Here is a 15,379-nt window from a genome sequence, read left to right on the forward strand (position 1 = left end):
AAAAAAAAAAAGTCCCGTCGTTTCACATACATGCGCGTTCCCGTACTTGCGTCCTCGACAGAATTCATGACGGGAACATTTTGTTTGGCTGGAACCTGATCGGGTATCTTCCAATGTCGTCCACAGGAAACCAAACCCTCGTGTATAGTGTGACGTCATTTATTTGTTCATTTGAGTACAGGACACTCATAATAAATTAATTTATAGCAACTATCAATTTTTTGGGGGGTATTTTTTTGGGGAGATGTTCCTAGAATCTTGTCATCCATCTCAAGCAAAAAACTTGAATTCTATAGCTTCAATTCAAAACTGCTCGAGGTATACGGTGGCATGTTCACATGACGCCCTGTTGTCACCTGGTTGGTGCCCAGTGGGAATGATGTCAATGCATAACACAAAAACACACAAAGCTTATAGAGCAACAAGATACATTTAATTTGATAATTGCCTTGTTTCTTTAGAATACTGGCTCAAAAGTATTCATACAGTCCAGGTGGGAAAGAAAAATCAGAACATGATTCTCTTTGAGCCTATAGATAAAGCTGTAATTTCATCCCAAAGGAGACGATCAAACATGGCAATTTAAGACAGTTTTGCAATGAGCGATCGATGACAGGCAACATTGGCGGTTTGACGATCTTCGCTGTCAAAATATGGAAGACAAAAAAAAAACAAAGTGACGACATATTAAAAACGCACAGCTCGCTTGACGGGAGGGGTCACGATAAAAACGGAGGCACGTGTTGACGTGAGATTCCAAGAATATGCATTCAAGTCACTTGGGAGCTTCTGCAGGAGAAACTTGAGGAACACCTTCAAGCTCAGTTTAGCCCTTGTAAAAAGAAAAAAATAGTCCAATGACGTGGTAGTCAGTATCTGGCGGTGGCTTTGCCTCAACCTGAGAAGGCACGCATCCAACATTCCTTTAACAAAACATTGAGTGTGCTCCGACTTGTTGAAATGTTGCAACTCGTTCACGGGATTAACGCAGACTTCCCCTTTCACACGGAAATACAACTTCAAAAATAGAACACAATACTTCAGCATGCATTTTTTACTAAGTCATAAAAAATATAGAATCCCTTTTAAAACCCTGTTTTGCAATCAACGTAAATATTTCCATTACAACTTGGTAAATTTCTCTTTAACTTTAAATGTCTAATAAAAAATATATATGACATATCTATATAAATAATTTTAAATAAGAGCAGAAAGAGTACGGCTAAAGCTCACAACCTGTAAACATGAGTGTCAGTGGGAGTTTGCAGTTGCTGTGGCTAATGTTGAACAAGTTGACCACCTTCAACTTCCTAAAAAGTCTCGCTTGCATAAAAAGTTGGCTGCAAATCGGCGGTGAAGTGCTTGAAACAATCAGAGATATATTTGCACGTCTGCGGATTGGCACGGCCTCTGGACAGTTAACTTGAGTTCTACAGTAGAACGACGGTTTCACGTTCTAGAATGCGTGTACAAACTTTGATACGTGAAACCGCACTTGAGCACAAAATACACTTTCAATGGGGAAAAAGTTCTCGTTGGGAGAAAGAGATGCATACACCTGAAAAATGGACACGCTGAAAAAATGCTTGCTAGCATGTTTGCTAGCAGGCTTGCTAGCATGCAGTCTTTGAGCAAATTGGGTCACTAGTGCGAGGTTGGCTTAATTATTTTAACCCAGCAGATTGGATTTTACTGAAAGGGAAAAGTTGCTTTTCCCTCTTAAAAAATTGCATTAGGTGTTATGAAGCCAGCTTTGGATTTGCACCTTTTAGCCACAGCTAGCGCTGGGTGAGCTATTTCATCTAATTTGGGTTATTTTTGTCCAAGACGTTTTAGGAGTGTCGGCTAATAATTCGTCATAATCAGCGTCTTTGCAAATGTACAAATGTTGCAGGCCAAGAAGAAGACATTGTGAACAATACAATAAAGCACGAGATTCCGTTCCCAGAAGAAGAGCAGAATTGACAGCAATCAGTGCTGAGTTAAAAAAAAAAAAAAAAGGTATTATAAAGGTAGAAATTTCAAAGATTTGATTAAAAAAAAAAAAAAAAAAGATGCTATAAATTGTCACATTGTCCGCTATGAAACGTAGGAGGCACCTGATGCTGAGAAGAACCAATCAAGTTGCAGCCCATGAAAACAAACCTCAATCATTGGATTGCGTTCCAGGCCAAACACAGGGAGGAACAACGTGATTGCATTGTCATTCAAATGAGGTTGTTGACAGGAGAGCCCCACCAGGCCCGGGCTCGGGCTTAGACTCCGCCTCCGCTTCGGTCCACCGTCACGGGGCCCCTCATATCCAACGTTTCCTCGGCCGACTTCATCAAAATGGCCAGGCGGCTGTCGGACACGTGGCCCTTCTTGACGGCGCTCATCAACTAAATGACACATGATCAAGAGAGTGAGCGGTCCGACTATCTTGCTAGTTTTTTGCTACATAGCTCTGTGAGGGAGTCATTTTGAATATTGCCAAACTGTGACCTCAAAATTAGGCTAATGAACACTCTCGAGGCTTTGAAACATGGCTAAATGCTAATGAGAACCGCTTTGTGGCTCACTGCAACCGTGGCTCTTTCCTGATGTCTCGCTTAAGTTGATTTGCATTCACGGTAAAGTTCAATAACTAACTTTTCACGCACGATCATGCGAGTGAAAATGAACCAAAGTGGAAATAAGTGATGACAAACTGGAAGAAAACGTTTCATGTCGTGTCTTTCCTGCCAACATTTTTCGTTTTGACAGTCTCGCCCAGTGCCGCTTTTTGGAGCGAGCTGGTTCCCTCCATCAATATTAGTCACCCGAGTTGAACAAGGCTTTGTATTTGAGAGTTGTTGAACGTCTTCCAGCACAAAAATATTCTGCTTTCCTCTGGCGAGTCGGAGCGAATGTGCACTCAAGAGCAGCTCGCGCTAATGAAGGCAAAAGAGTGTCATCACGTTCACTCCTAATGACTCTTTTTCTCAAGTCGAAGCAAAAGTGAGAAAGTAATTTACCGACGGATGGAAGCAGGTCTCATTACACCTGTCACGCATTCTCCGTCCTAATTAAGTTGAGAGTTCACACATCTGCTGTGCGGCAGATCTGAGACGGACAATCACTTTTTCCACGTTCGCGGAATCTTCATCCGAGGATTTTTGCGGATTGTCGCACGATGACGGGCCATCACGTACCTGGAGGAATTCACCTAATTCGATCTGTCCGTTCTTGTTGACGTCCACCTCGTTCAGAATTTCATGGAGGGCGTTCTCGTCGATGTGGACACTGATACTCTAACGCAGAGAAAAGAAAACGGGATGGAATCTTGACCCGGTTACATCAAAGACGATCAGGGGTAACTCACGTCGAGGACTTGCTGGACATCAAGCGTGGTGATGAATCCTTTACGATCTTTATCAAACATTTGAAATCGCTTCTTGTACCTGCCGAGGACATCAAAGTCGAGCGCATTCTTTCTCGATGACTGACTCATGAGTTTACGGCAGACCTTTGACCGGAGAACGCCTGTACCTGGTTACTTCCTGGTTGTCCAGGGTCATTTCGGATGTCTTGGTCAACTGCTCCGAGCGGGATCGGTAGCCCATCTCTTGGTACAAGAACTTCTTAGCTGCTTCCAGCTCGGCCTAGATTTAAAAAAAGTGATACGTCAATAGAATCACGGTCGATCTGGGATGGGTTTTTCTTTTTCCTCCCTTGAGTGACAATAAAGGCTCGGATTACAGGTACACAGTATCAGAGTCTAAGGCGTGGACTTCCCTATTGTGCTGATAGAAAACCCAAGTGGGGACTCAACCAGTTTTCAAAAGAAAATAGTTGCGGGTTTTGGTACCGTCTTGCGCTCTTGGCTCCAGCCCAACTCCTTGGCCATGATCTGCACAATGCGCGGGAGGGCCTCGTCGGCCGCCTGCACATTCAGGAAGCCCAGTCGTGTCCGCCGGGCGATGAGGTCAATGGCGGTACAGGCGTATTCCTTGATGGCGTACAGCACCTGCGACGGGACGTAGACCGTGACGACGACGATGACAACATTTGGACGCGATCGCGCTTCACCTCAGCCTCGATGTAGGGGAACTCCGACACCAGCCTTTTCCCAACTATCGGCCATCTTTGTCCTGTGACCATGGCCAACTTGGCCACGTCGTACGCCTTCCCTCCATACGTGGAAGCCAAATGCTGTGCGACCTGAACAGAAGGTCCAGTATGCTTTTAATTGACCTCCAATTGCAAGAATGATGGATTTTTTTTTTGGAGCACCTTGTTGTCGAGATATCTACAGAATACACAACAGCGTTTTGCTATTCAGATCGTCGGCGTACCCATCATGCAAAAGGGCAAACACTGTCCAAATATCAGCAGTGACCTTTGAAGAATATTCCGTAGCGCCTCCGAGCGCTTTTAATAAGGAGTAAGTGAACCGCACCAGGACTTTGCTCCACTGAAACAATGTTCTAGCGAATTTAATGGGGGGGTAGTGGCTAACTGTTGTAAATCAATGGATCCGATGGACTTCATGCTAATGGCGTTGTTCGGCATACAGGCTCTTGACGTGTCAAGTCTTGGAAATGTCAACGTCGTTAAAGTCAACATTGAGGTGGAAGCGGTCAATGTAGGCGGCTGCTTCTGAATTTCTGGTCGGGTACGATTCCGTGCTTTGACTAAATAGAACAAATAAAAGCGTCCTACTTCCTGCTCCAAGCCGTAGTCCTGCACCAGACGGATGTAAAGTGTTGGCGTCCAGTCTTTGGAGCCCTCCAACATCAGGCCCACAGTCTTGCATTTCTCCGCTGGGAGGCCATGTCTTTTGATGGCGGCGTCCAGACTCTCCTCAGCCATGGATCTGTAGGTGGTCCACTTGCCACCTGCGGACGCAAGCGGCATTGAAATAAAAGTGGCCCAATGAACTGTTCACCCCAAACACAAAGAAGCTGACCCGCAATGGTGACCAGTCCGCTGTCACTGATGCTGACGATGTGGTTACGGCAGATGGACTGGGTGTCTTTGGAGTCGGGGTCCGTCACCAGAGGGCGGATTCCGCTCCACGCTGCCAAGACGTCGCCTCGTCTCACTGCGGCGTAACAAAGTTTCATTTGCGTTTGATGAGCTCCCGGACCGAACCGCGGTTCCTACCTTCCACGTCGGGGCTCAGGTAGTTGCGGACCTCATTCAGGATGAAGTTGATGTCGTCCTCGCCAGGGATGGGGTGGGCTGTCACTGTGGTGGGAGTGTCTGTGGTTCCAGCGATGGTCATCTTCTCCCAAGGCAGGAAGAAGATAACCCGGCCGTCACTTGTGGCCGGGTCCAACAGGCCCATGTTATCGGGGCTGTGCGGCAAAAAAAAAAAACATCAGTCGGATGAGCTGAAAAGTGTGCCGTGTATCGAACGGTCCAGACCTGTAGTAACCCGGGATGACGATATGCACGCCGGCACTGGGCTGGCAGATGTTTTGGGTTTCCTGGTTATCCATCTTCCTCACCGAATCCGTGAAGGGCCCGGTGGCGTTGATGACACATTTGGCTTTGACATCGAATTCCTCGCCTTCGACAGGTAACCAGTGACGACATGTGATCGACAACCCATTGCTTCTCTCGACGGCTAGCGAGCGATCTTCGCCCACCTGTGAGAAGGTCCCGGCAGTGTGCCCCGCATACCGTCTCGCTTCCGGTTTGCGGGTCCTTTTTCTTCAGCAGGTGAACCACCTCGGTGTAGTTGGCCATGGCGGCACCGTAGCGGGCTGCGGTGAGGCCGATGGCTAAGTTCATACGGGCGTCGTTGTGTTGCCCTGCGGGGCGACGGAAGGGGAAAGGAAAAAAGAAAATCACATTGGTTGTTCCACGGTGAAGACATTTGGAGGCAGAAGACATTTGTTGCTTAGACAGTCCGACCAATTGCATTGCCGGAGAGAAGGTCAGACTTTGGAAATGTCACAAGCGTGATTGTACCAGATGGCAGAAATTGAGGGGGGGAAAAAAAACATCCTCCACTCCGGCTGTCGGGGCTGCAGAAGGCTGACAACAGAAATGTAGGCAGAGTGCTTTGCATTATTTCTCAGAAGTTTCTGATCCACAAATCACTGGCTCGACCGTCACCATTAATACCCAAAACAACTTTTCTATCATGGAGGCGACGGTAGGACCATTAGCAACGTGTTTATTTTGGGTGACTCGAAGCAATTTTACTTTCAGCTTTGGCTTTCCTGGAATTCTTCATCACCGCATTTGCCATTTCTCTGAGGGCATCTCAGCAGAAAAGACCAAGGTCAAACCACTCAGCTGTTCAAAAATAAACTTTGGACTCAACAACAACAAAAAAAAAATCCGCCGCTTACCATCGTAATAGACGATGGCTCCCACCAGCTTGTCCTTCTTCAGCATAGGAAAGAACTCCAAGGCTTTGGTCTTACTGAGGACGTAACTGCTCTTTAAGCACTGAACGCCGGCCACCAGGTCGTACATCTTGATGCCCGCCCAATAATACGGAAGCTGCCACCATCTGGGACAACCCGTGAGAACAGTGAGGAACGATACATGGATTGGAAAAATCCAAATGAGTGCGAACTCACTTGTAAACAGGAAGCATGATTGGAAGTGGCGCTGACAGGTGAGGAGCAACCTCCAGAAGGTTGGCTCGCTCATGGAGGGCTTCTTTCACCATCATGTACTGTTGTGGGAGATATCCACTCTAGAAACGTCTGGAAAATAAACCGAAGAACATCGGCATTCCATACCTGCTCGTAGTCGAGTTTCATGATGGCCTTTTGGAGGTAGCGAACGCCGCCGTGAATGAGTTTGGTGCTCCGGCTACTCGTGCCGGAAGAGAAGTCGTCTCTTTCCACGAGAGCAGTCTGAAGGTCTACAGAGGAGAATGCTCACAGGGAACATCTCGACAAGAATTTGAAATGTACTGCGGGTTCTTACTGCGCGTGACAGCATCTAAGGCACATCCCACACCCGTGGCTCCGCCTCCAATCACCAGGACGTCAAAGTCTTTGTCTTTCAGCGTGGCGAGCTGGGCCCGCCTTGAGGGAAGCTCGTGGCGAAAGGGAGCCTTCAGCTCGGCTTCTGCCGCCACGCGAGCTAACCGAGCCTGGATGTGACGCAGACGGGCGCGCTAATTACTCCAAGCTCTGGATTTTTCGGAAGAAAGTTAGCGGGCCCGTGGATCTGCTGCGACCTGATGCATGCTATTCGCTACGAGAAACAAAAGCAAAGCTCTTCTACTTTCTACCCAAGTTCAAAAGGAATGTTAGCAAAAAATTAACAAGCGCTGTTAATATTAAGCTGCAAAGTGTGCTCTTGTCTTCTAGTTTTCAGCGTTGATACAAATCCAGATTTGGGGGCAGGGGGGGGGGGGGTCGAGGCTCGGTGCGACCTGCTGCAACATGCAACTTGTCTTTGCAAAAACACACAACACAAATCATCGCAGTCATTCATGTCCTGCATTTGATTAGGGAATGATTTGAAGTCATAATCACAACAACAGTCCCCCCTCTGACACCAGGACGTGTCATCTCACCTAGCTAATGAAATATTTATTCAGTTTTTTTTTTTTTTTTTTTTCTCCGCGTTTAATGATTGCATCAAGCTGCTTGAGAGCACATGCGCCATTTGACTTGCAAATGCGAGCAGGCTTTTGCAATTTGCTACTGAAATCATCGTCTCTCTCTGTGATGATAGGTAGAAAAAAATAAAAGAATATCAGCACAGAGCTAAATGTTGGGGATTAGAATTACTGGGATTAGAGGCATGCATGATTACAAACTATTGTGGAAATGATTAGATTTCATCAACATCGGCTTCTTGCTTACCGATCCGTTCTTGGTGGGGTAGGCGGCGACAGGCAAGGGAAAGACATTATTGCAACGGGACACAAACAAAGTTCACATTAGCACGCACAGTTAAATAAAGGCTGCTATGTGGTAGCTCTTCAAATATAGGTCTACGTCGGGTCAAAGGTCGAGGGGAAACCCAGCTGCTCGCCCCTCTCAGATGACGAAGGCGTCAAGCCTGGACACTAAAATATCTAACGTGGAGCTATAAGATGCCCCCATGAAGACTCATGAAGCAGGGCAGGGCAGGGTGTGTTTGTTTATTTATAAAACACCGGGCTGCTTTGACAGCATCTTAGAAATGCAGACACAAAATGAAGTAGAAAAACGAAGACAGGTGAAAATGACATATGAAATCAAGGATGTACAGAAGAAGCTGACGGTAGTTTTTTCCCCCCCTAGAAATGAATGGCAACGCAATTATTTCGGTGCAAAGATTTTCATTTTCATTTTTGTAATCCGTCACTTTCCTTGTAAAGGGTCTTTGGATTTTTTAAAGGCGCACTGTGTTTTGCAAAACTGCACAACAATTTGGGCTCGGACTACACTTCCTTCCTTCCTTCCTTCCTTCCTTCCTTCCTTCCTTCCTTCCTTCCTTCCTTCCTTCCTTCCTTCCTTCCTTCCTTCCTTCCTCCCTTCCTATTTATTTATTTATTTATTTATTTATTTATTTATTTATTTATTTATTTATTTATTTATTTATTTATTTATTTATTTATTTATTTATCTATTTATTTATCTATTTATTCATCTATTCATCTATTCATCTATTTATCTATTTATTTATTTATTTATTTATTTATTTATTTATTTATTTATTTAAATAATAATAATAATAGTCCTACCTGCAATTTTCCTTTTCTTAGAAGCCATTCCCAGTGCAAATCTCATACAAAAATTAGATGAGTCACCAGTGACTAAGCAGCATGAGAAAGCACAATCTATCCCTTTCTGCGCTTTCATGTCATCTAAAGTAGTTCCTGACACAAAAATTGTGCATGAATCAAAGTTTTCTCTGAAAATGTTGCGCAGATTTCTTTCTAAAGTGCTGTGATGAATTCATCTTAAGCAGTGGAGGACCTTAATTCTTCACATGTAAGGAAACACAATCTTTCTGTGCTTTGCACGAAGGTTATAAAACCCTGCAGGATGGTTTATCACGAGTGTCACATGTATAGCCTGTGTGGCGTGTCGTGGGGTGGCTGGACAAGAAAAATTAAGAGCGGGAAAGACTGAATGTTGTATGGCTTTGGTGACAGAAAATAAAAAAAAATAAAAAAAGGAAAACAACACAAGGCTTCATTTGGGTGCGTCAGAAGTCAATTCTCCCTTCCTTAAGTTTGCCGCTAACCACAGTGACAAAAAGGTATCGCTAAATGACATGAAGGAATGACATAACCCTTTTTAGCCACATCTCCAATAAATGACTTTTCATTTTTGTAAGTCACAGGAACAAGTGACCCACGTTTGAAATGAACACTCCTCCATGCGCAACATCTGGCAAACATATGAGGTACATATAGGGTAGTGTACTATATCCTAAAGGCATCAAATACATTCTAAAATCCTGATTGGACATGCTATGGACGACTTTTTCTCAACTCAACAATGTTCATTTGCAATTTACCTGCTTCTTCCTATACTCTACGAGCTGTGACAGACCAAAAACGGTAGCGACGGCTCCGCCGCCGATCATAGCCGTCCGTTTGAGCGCCTTCCTGAACGCCATATTCCCTGCGAAAAGAGCAACGTGTTATGAGGGGTACGTATGGGAGGCGTGCCAACCTCAAACTGGAGTAAGGAGGAGCCCAACAAGTGGTGAATGCTGCGGTTCTAAGTTTAACCCCGATTGGGTCTGTGAAACCCATTGTCAGTTTTTTTTTCCTACCTGGAATTCACCGGCTTTAGCTCATTTTCTGTGAAGAACATAAATGCCATATGCGTTTATATTATATTATTAATGAGTCTAATTATTTCTGCTTTGCAAAGTCTTGGGTTAGCCCTGCATGCTAATCTTGGGTTAGGCTTCCTGTTCTAATGGGGAGGATTGCTCTTTATACTTTATTTCCTTAGGATTAATATTTAATAATGGCCGAACTAATTGTGTGAGCTTTCTTATTTCTGATAGTGTATTTATTTTTTAACACAATTTCCAGCCGTCATCACTGGCAGACACCTTTTGAGAGTATAATAGCATGCCTGTTTTCACACCTTGGATAGACAGCTCATTAGAAAAAGCTACACTGTAATGTGAATGCTAATAATGATAATAATGAGGCCGGGGGTTAAGACGGAGAGGCTGGATGAGCCGGCTCGTCCACACGCTGCTGAGGGATGGCGCCAATGCTGCTCTTCTTACATCAGCCGACATGCACGCTCAATTATGAGTCAGCATCGGAGGGCGTAGTGGGGCTTTCTGGCTGGCTGTAGTAATGCCAAACGTATTATCGTGACTAGAAGTCTCTTGCACTGAGCTTTCATCTTAAGATGACATCTTGCTATGGATTACAATGCTCTCCGGTTTGATCTTTGAGGAAGACGAACGCTGACGAATAAAGTGATGTGAAAACAAAAGAGGGGCAAAAAAACAAAAACAATACGTCATATAAACTGACGAGAGCAGAAAGGATATTTCCTGTTTTTGTTGTCAATTGAAAATCTTTTTTTTTTTTCACGCATAATAACAACACGCATACACAAGGTTATTACAGTACTGTCTTACGAGGCGCAAACTACACAATGTCTTTTGACAAACGGACCATAAAGATGTTGAATAATAATTGAGATTATAAATGAGGCTCTTTTCACTTACAGATTGCTTTGTTTGGGGCTTGATAAACGGTCGCTCAGGGCGATGAAGGGCGGAGAACGAGGCATCGGTTGTCCTAGCCTGTCTGGTAGCCCGACGAGAGTTTGACAGCTTCAACCAGGAAGTGGAGCTACGTTTGAATGACGTGAGCTTCCACCAATCAGAGTATGCGCGTCTGCTCTTTTTGGCCAATCACAGCTCGGAATAGACGACTTTGGCTTTGCATGACGTAACGAAGCAGCGGCTTGCTCAAGTCACCCAACGTCCTTCTAGGGATCATTACAAAGAGCCAAGTGCCACCAGCTGTCGTCTTTTGGCACACAAAATATTAACAACACGCCATACAGTATTACGTTGCCATTACAATTGTAGCTTTTAAAGAAGTGGTTTCGCCCAAGCGTTCATCAAACACCACACAGAAGTTTTATTCCTAAAGCAATTTAAAATTATTGTAAGACAGTCAGTCGTATTACGCGCAGATTCGTTGTACTTGCACACAAGTGTCGTAACATAAACTTAAATATATTGCACAAAAAATACCTTTAAACAAACCGCACCCCGTTAATAAGATGTTGAAGTGTCAGAGAGAGAGAGAGAGAGAGAGAGAGAGAGAGAGAGAGAGAGAGAGAGAGAGAGAGAGAGAGAGAGAGAGAGAGAGAGAGAGAGAGAGAGAGAGAGAGAGAGAGAGAGAGAGAGAGAGAGAGAGAGAGAGAGAGAGAGAGAGAGAGAGAGAGAGAGAGAGAGAGAGAGAGAGAGAGAGAGAGAGAGAGAGAGAGAGAGAGAGACCCCCCAACTGCGTAATGGTTGCGGCGCACGCGTACGCACCACGCACACAAAAGCACATTGTCGGTGTCTCTGGAAACAAATCTGCATTTGCCACCAGCAAGTGGACTTCATGATCGCTGCACGGCAAAAGACTTACAGCCGTTTTGGATTACATTCTGTCAACCAAGATCAACATTGAAGGTAGGTTACCAAAATAATGTCAAGTGACATTTCTGTCTGATATTCCGAATCATTACATTTTTACTGTAGTGTGTATTAAACTCTCCTGCACTTTTTAAATCCGATTTCAGTGACCATGCCATGCGTGCAGACGCAATTCAGCTCCTCTCCTCCAGGAGCCAGCCCGGCGTCTCAGAGCGCCGTCGGAGAGCGGAGCTGTGACTTCGTCACTCCGGAGTTTGTCAAGTTCAGCATGGACCTTGCGAACAGTGAAATCTCAGCTTCGCCGTCGGGCGCAGAAGCTTACAGTTGCGGCTACGACGTCAAGCCCCAGTGTCTATTCCAAATGCCGCATCACCGGGAGCTGTCGTGCGTCAAGACGGAAGATGCGCGTGGTTGCCCAGCGCGATTTCAGCCCGGTCAACATCTGCAGGCGGCTGATTTGCTTTCCTCCACCAGTTCCGTTTACTATTACCAGTCTTCATCCTCGCGCGCACCCATCATGCCCAACTTTCAAAGTCCACCAATGTGGGAGGACTCTGGTTCTCTGATCCCGCAAGACTATTCGGCGCAGAGGAAAAACTCCTTATCCAGATTCTCACTGTTTTCCATCAAACATACTGAAGAAGACAATCGGAATTTTTCAAGCCCCATGAAATTTGATCGCCCTTTCCACCTGTCCACCAATGTGGACCAAGCGCTGGACTCTTCTGGTCTTTTTTGCTGTACCGGACTGCAGGGGTGTGCGGGGTTTCACCCTCTGCAGCTCGCCCACACTCAGCACTTAAGGAACAACCTGAGTCCTTCCACGTGCACCCCCAGCCGAGGACGACCGAGCGCGGAGGGATTGTGCGCGGTGTGCGGGGACAACGCAGCCTGCCAGCACTACGGAGTGCGAACTTGCGAGGGATGCAAAGGATTCTTCAAGGTGGGGTGCACATTTACCTCAACGATATTTCGGTGTTTCCGATATTTCAGAGATTAGCACCCAGTTGGTTGTCTTTTATGTCACGCGTAAGAGCCACAGACACGATTTGTATTGTTATTATTTTTGGGTGAAAGCTGCAAGCTATATAGGACCCATATTGAGAATATTACATTTATTTGGAGCAGGGGGGTCCAAAAACCAGCCAGGGGGCAAAGTCACAGCTGCTGCTGTATTTAAACAAATTAGAAAGAGTTTATATGCTGAAATAATTCAAATGATTATTTAAAGTAGAAAAAAAAAAAGACTAAAGATTAAAATTCAATTGTTCCCAGATTTTGGGATGGATGTTTTGAAAATGTAAAAAACAAACAAACAAAAATGAGTTCAAAGAAATATTCTCACCTTTCTTAGTTTTAAGTAGTTAAAATAATATTTATTCAAGTGATGGGTTGTCACACAGGTCCAATATTTAAAAGAAAAACCTTACATTTAAATAAATAAATAGAAAAGTTGAATATGCAGTTTGGGCATACAAAACATGTTGAATCTATACTAACCCTGTATGGGTGGCTCGGTGTTGCACTGGTTAGCACATCCGCCTCACAGTTAGGAGGGTGCGGGTTCGATTCCACCTCCAACCCTCCCTGTGTGGAGTTTGTATGTTCTCCCCGGACCCGCGTGGGTTTTCTCCGGGCACTCCGGTTTCCTCCCATATCCCGAAAACATGCTCTGTAGGCCGATTGAGCACTCCAAATTGTTCCTGATTGCGAGTGCGAATGTTTGTTCGTCTCTGCGCCCTGCGATTGGCTGGAAACCAGTTCAGGGTGTCCCCCACCTACTGCCTGCTGGAAGAGGCTCCAGCACGCCCGTGGGGACAACGGATGGGATGAATGAATAAACAACAATAAAAATAGATTTTGCCTCACATGCCCGCTTTTGACCTCATGCCCCGAATGTCGGTGGGGCTAAATGTCCTGTTTGAAACTCACCGTTAACGTGCTGCGAATAAGAAGCCCTCTTTGCTCAAGATTCCCCGGACAATTAACTCAATTATGAATGCCCACGACCTCCGTATTTACCCAGACCGACCTGTCGGCACACCGTATGCCATTAGGCGCCTCGCAGCTCCCACTGGACCGAGAAGGACCGAGCTGCTTCTTTTCAAAAAGGCTTTTGCCGTTTCTTTCCACGCAAACATGCATCTGAGCACGCTCAGATCTTCTGATCAAAACACAAATCGAGAAGAACCGTGACCCACTTTGCTATCACTGTGACCAAAATATCGACCCACACTTTTTTGTCAATAGAAGGTTTGTGCAGTGACTCATGTTGTCATCTCCCTCCAGCGCACAGTGCAGAAAAATGCCAAGTATGTGTGTTTGGCGGCCAAGAGTTGCCCCGTAGACAAACGACGGAGGAACCGCTGCCAGTACTGTCGCTTCCAGAAATGCCTGGCGGTCGGAATGGTCAAAGAAGGTAACCTTTGAACCTTGCCGGTATGCTCCTTGTAACATGAACTCATGTTTGAATCGTCATACGCTGCAGTGGTGCGGACAGACAGTCTAAAAGGTCGCAGGGGTCGGCTTCCCTCCAAATCCAAAGTTCTCCTCGACTCGTCCCCGCCGATCAACTTGCTGCTGAGTTCCCTCGTCCGAGCGCACGTGGAGTCCAACCCGTCGCCCTCGCGCCTGGACTACGGCAAAGTAAGAAAAGTTCTTCAGTTTAGGAGCTTTCATTCCACAGACGACTCACTTCTTCATTTGTGCAGTTCAAAGAAAACTCGGAAAGCCCTCCGGGAGATGACGCTCAGCACGTACGTCAGTTTTACGGACTCCTGACCCGATCGATGGAAGTGATTCGGGCGTGGGCGTTAAAGATTCCCGGCTTTGTCTCTCTGACCAAACACGATCAAGACCTTCTGTTCTACTCGTCATTTTTGGAGCTTTTTGTGCTACGTCTGTCGTACAGGTAAATCCAACGAACGTGATGTGGTCATGAAAACAAACGAGGATCATTTGCACGCTTTGATTTGATCTCAGATCGAACCCCGATGAAGATAAATTGATATTCTGCGACGGCTCCGTGTGGCACCGCCTCCAATGTCTGCGGGGATTTGGCGAGTGGATTGACAGCATTGTGGAGTTCTCCAACAATCTACACAGGATGAATTTGGACATCTCCACCTTCTCCTGCATATGTGCCCTCGCCTTGGTCACCGGTGAGATGATCCAAGTGCTCCTTTTAATTTCCGTGCACAAAAGTAAATACGAGGAATGTAGGAATTGGTGTCAAGGAAGTCACATCACATCTGTTGTGCTAGGCTATATGACATGCTAACATCCGGTGCGTGTTTTTGGACAGAGCGACACGGACTGAAGGAAGCGCGGAAGGTGGAGGAGCTGCAGAGTAGCGTGGTCCAATGTTTGAAGGACGGCAGCGTGTACGCAGATAGAAACGCCGAGCATTTGTACAGACTGGTGGAAAAGCTTCCTGAACTTCGCACTTTGTGCATTCAAGGCCTGCAGAGGATTTTTTATTTAAAGTTGGAGGATCTGGTGACGCCGCCCGCAATCATAGATAAGTTATTCCTCGACACGTTGCCCTTTTGAAGACGCCAGAGGATACGTTCAAGGACAATGGCAGAAGTTTTTCCCCGTGTAGATTGATGATTTGTTGGCGATCCGACGACAAAAAGACGTTTCATTCTTATTGACCTCTTCATGTTAAATGTGAATTATGATTTGATTGTGATTTCTATGCAATCTCTCCCCTCCCTTTTTTTGATAGGAAAACTGAATTTGCAAAATCATAATTGACGTGTGAATATGAATATGGAAATCCTGTCCTCAGAAGGTTTTTGTTTATATTTGT

The 15,379-nt window shown here is 45.6% G+C and overlaps 2 protein-coding genes across 3 annotated transcripts; one reads left to right on the forward strand and one right to left on the reverse strand.

The window, feature by feature from the left end:
- Positions 1 to 411: 411 nt before the first annotated feature.
- gpd2 (glycerol-3-phosphate dehydrogenase 2 (mitochondrial)) lies at positions 412 to 10,784 on the reverse strand. Of its 2 annotated transcripts, XM_061270611.1 has the most exons (18): positions 10,639 to 10,784; positions 9,454 to 9,560; positions 7,806 to 7,814; positions 6,916 to 7,084; positions 6,726 to 6,850; positions 6,561 to 6,658; positions 6,327 to 6,490; positions 5,616 to 5,780; positions 5,392 to 5,536; positions 5,128 to 5,321; positions 4,931 to 5,065; positions 4,684 to 4,859; positions 4,051 to 4,182; positions 3,830 to 3,988; positions 3,511 to 3,623; positions 3,344 to 3,422; positions 3,174 to 3,272; positions 412 to 2,381 (listed from the first exon to the last, which is right to left on the reverse strand). In XM_061270611.1, the coding sequence occupies exons 2-18, from the start codon at positions 9,553 to 9,555 to the stop codon at positions 2,256 to 2,258; spliced, it is 2,190 nt and encodes a 729-aa protein (XP_061126595.1). In that variant the 5' UTR covers positions 9,556 to 9,560; positions 10,639 to 10,784; the 3' UTR covers positions 412 to 2,255. The 2 variants fall into 2 exon arrangements, with proteins under 2 accessions (XP_061126595.1, XP_061126605.1); XM_061270621.1 differs by lacking the exon at positions 7,806 to 7,814.
- Positions 10,785 to 11,434: 650 nt separating this feature from the next.
- LOC133147981 (nuclear receptor subfamily 4 group A member 2-like) lies at positions 11,435 to 15,379 on the forward strand. The gene is made up of 7 exons (XM_061271365.1): positions 11,435 to 11,601; positions 11,712 to 12,508; positions 13,855 to 13,984; positions 14,054 to 14,211; positions 14,277 to 14,476; positions 14,548 to 14,726; positions 14,870 to 15,379. The coding sequence occupies exons 2-7, from the start codon at positions 11,717 to 11,719 to the stop codon at positions 15,115 to 15,117; spliced, it is 1,707 nt and encodes a 568-aa protein (XP_061127349.1). The 5' UTR covers positions 11,435 to 11,601; positions 11,712 to 11,716; the 3' UTR covers positions 15,118 to 15,379.

Source organism: Syngnathus typhle, linkage group LG2 (genome assembly GCF_033458585.1).
Source record: "Syngnathus typhle isolate RoL2023-S1 ecotype Sweden linkage group LG2, RoL_Styp_1.0, whole genome shotgun sequence".
NCBI lineage: Eukaryota > Metazoa > Chordata > Actinopteri > Syngnathiformes > Syngnathidae > Syngnathus > Syngnathus typhle.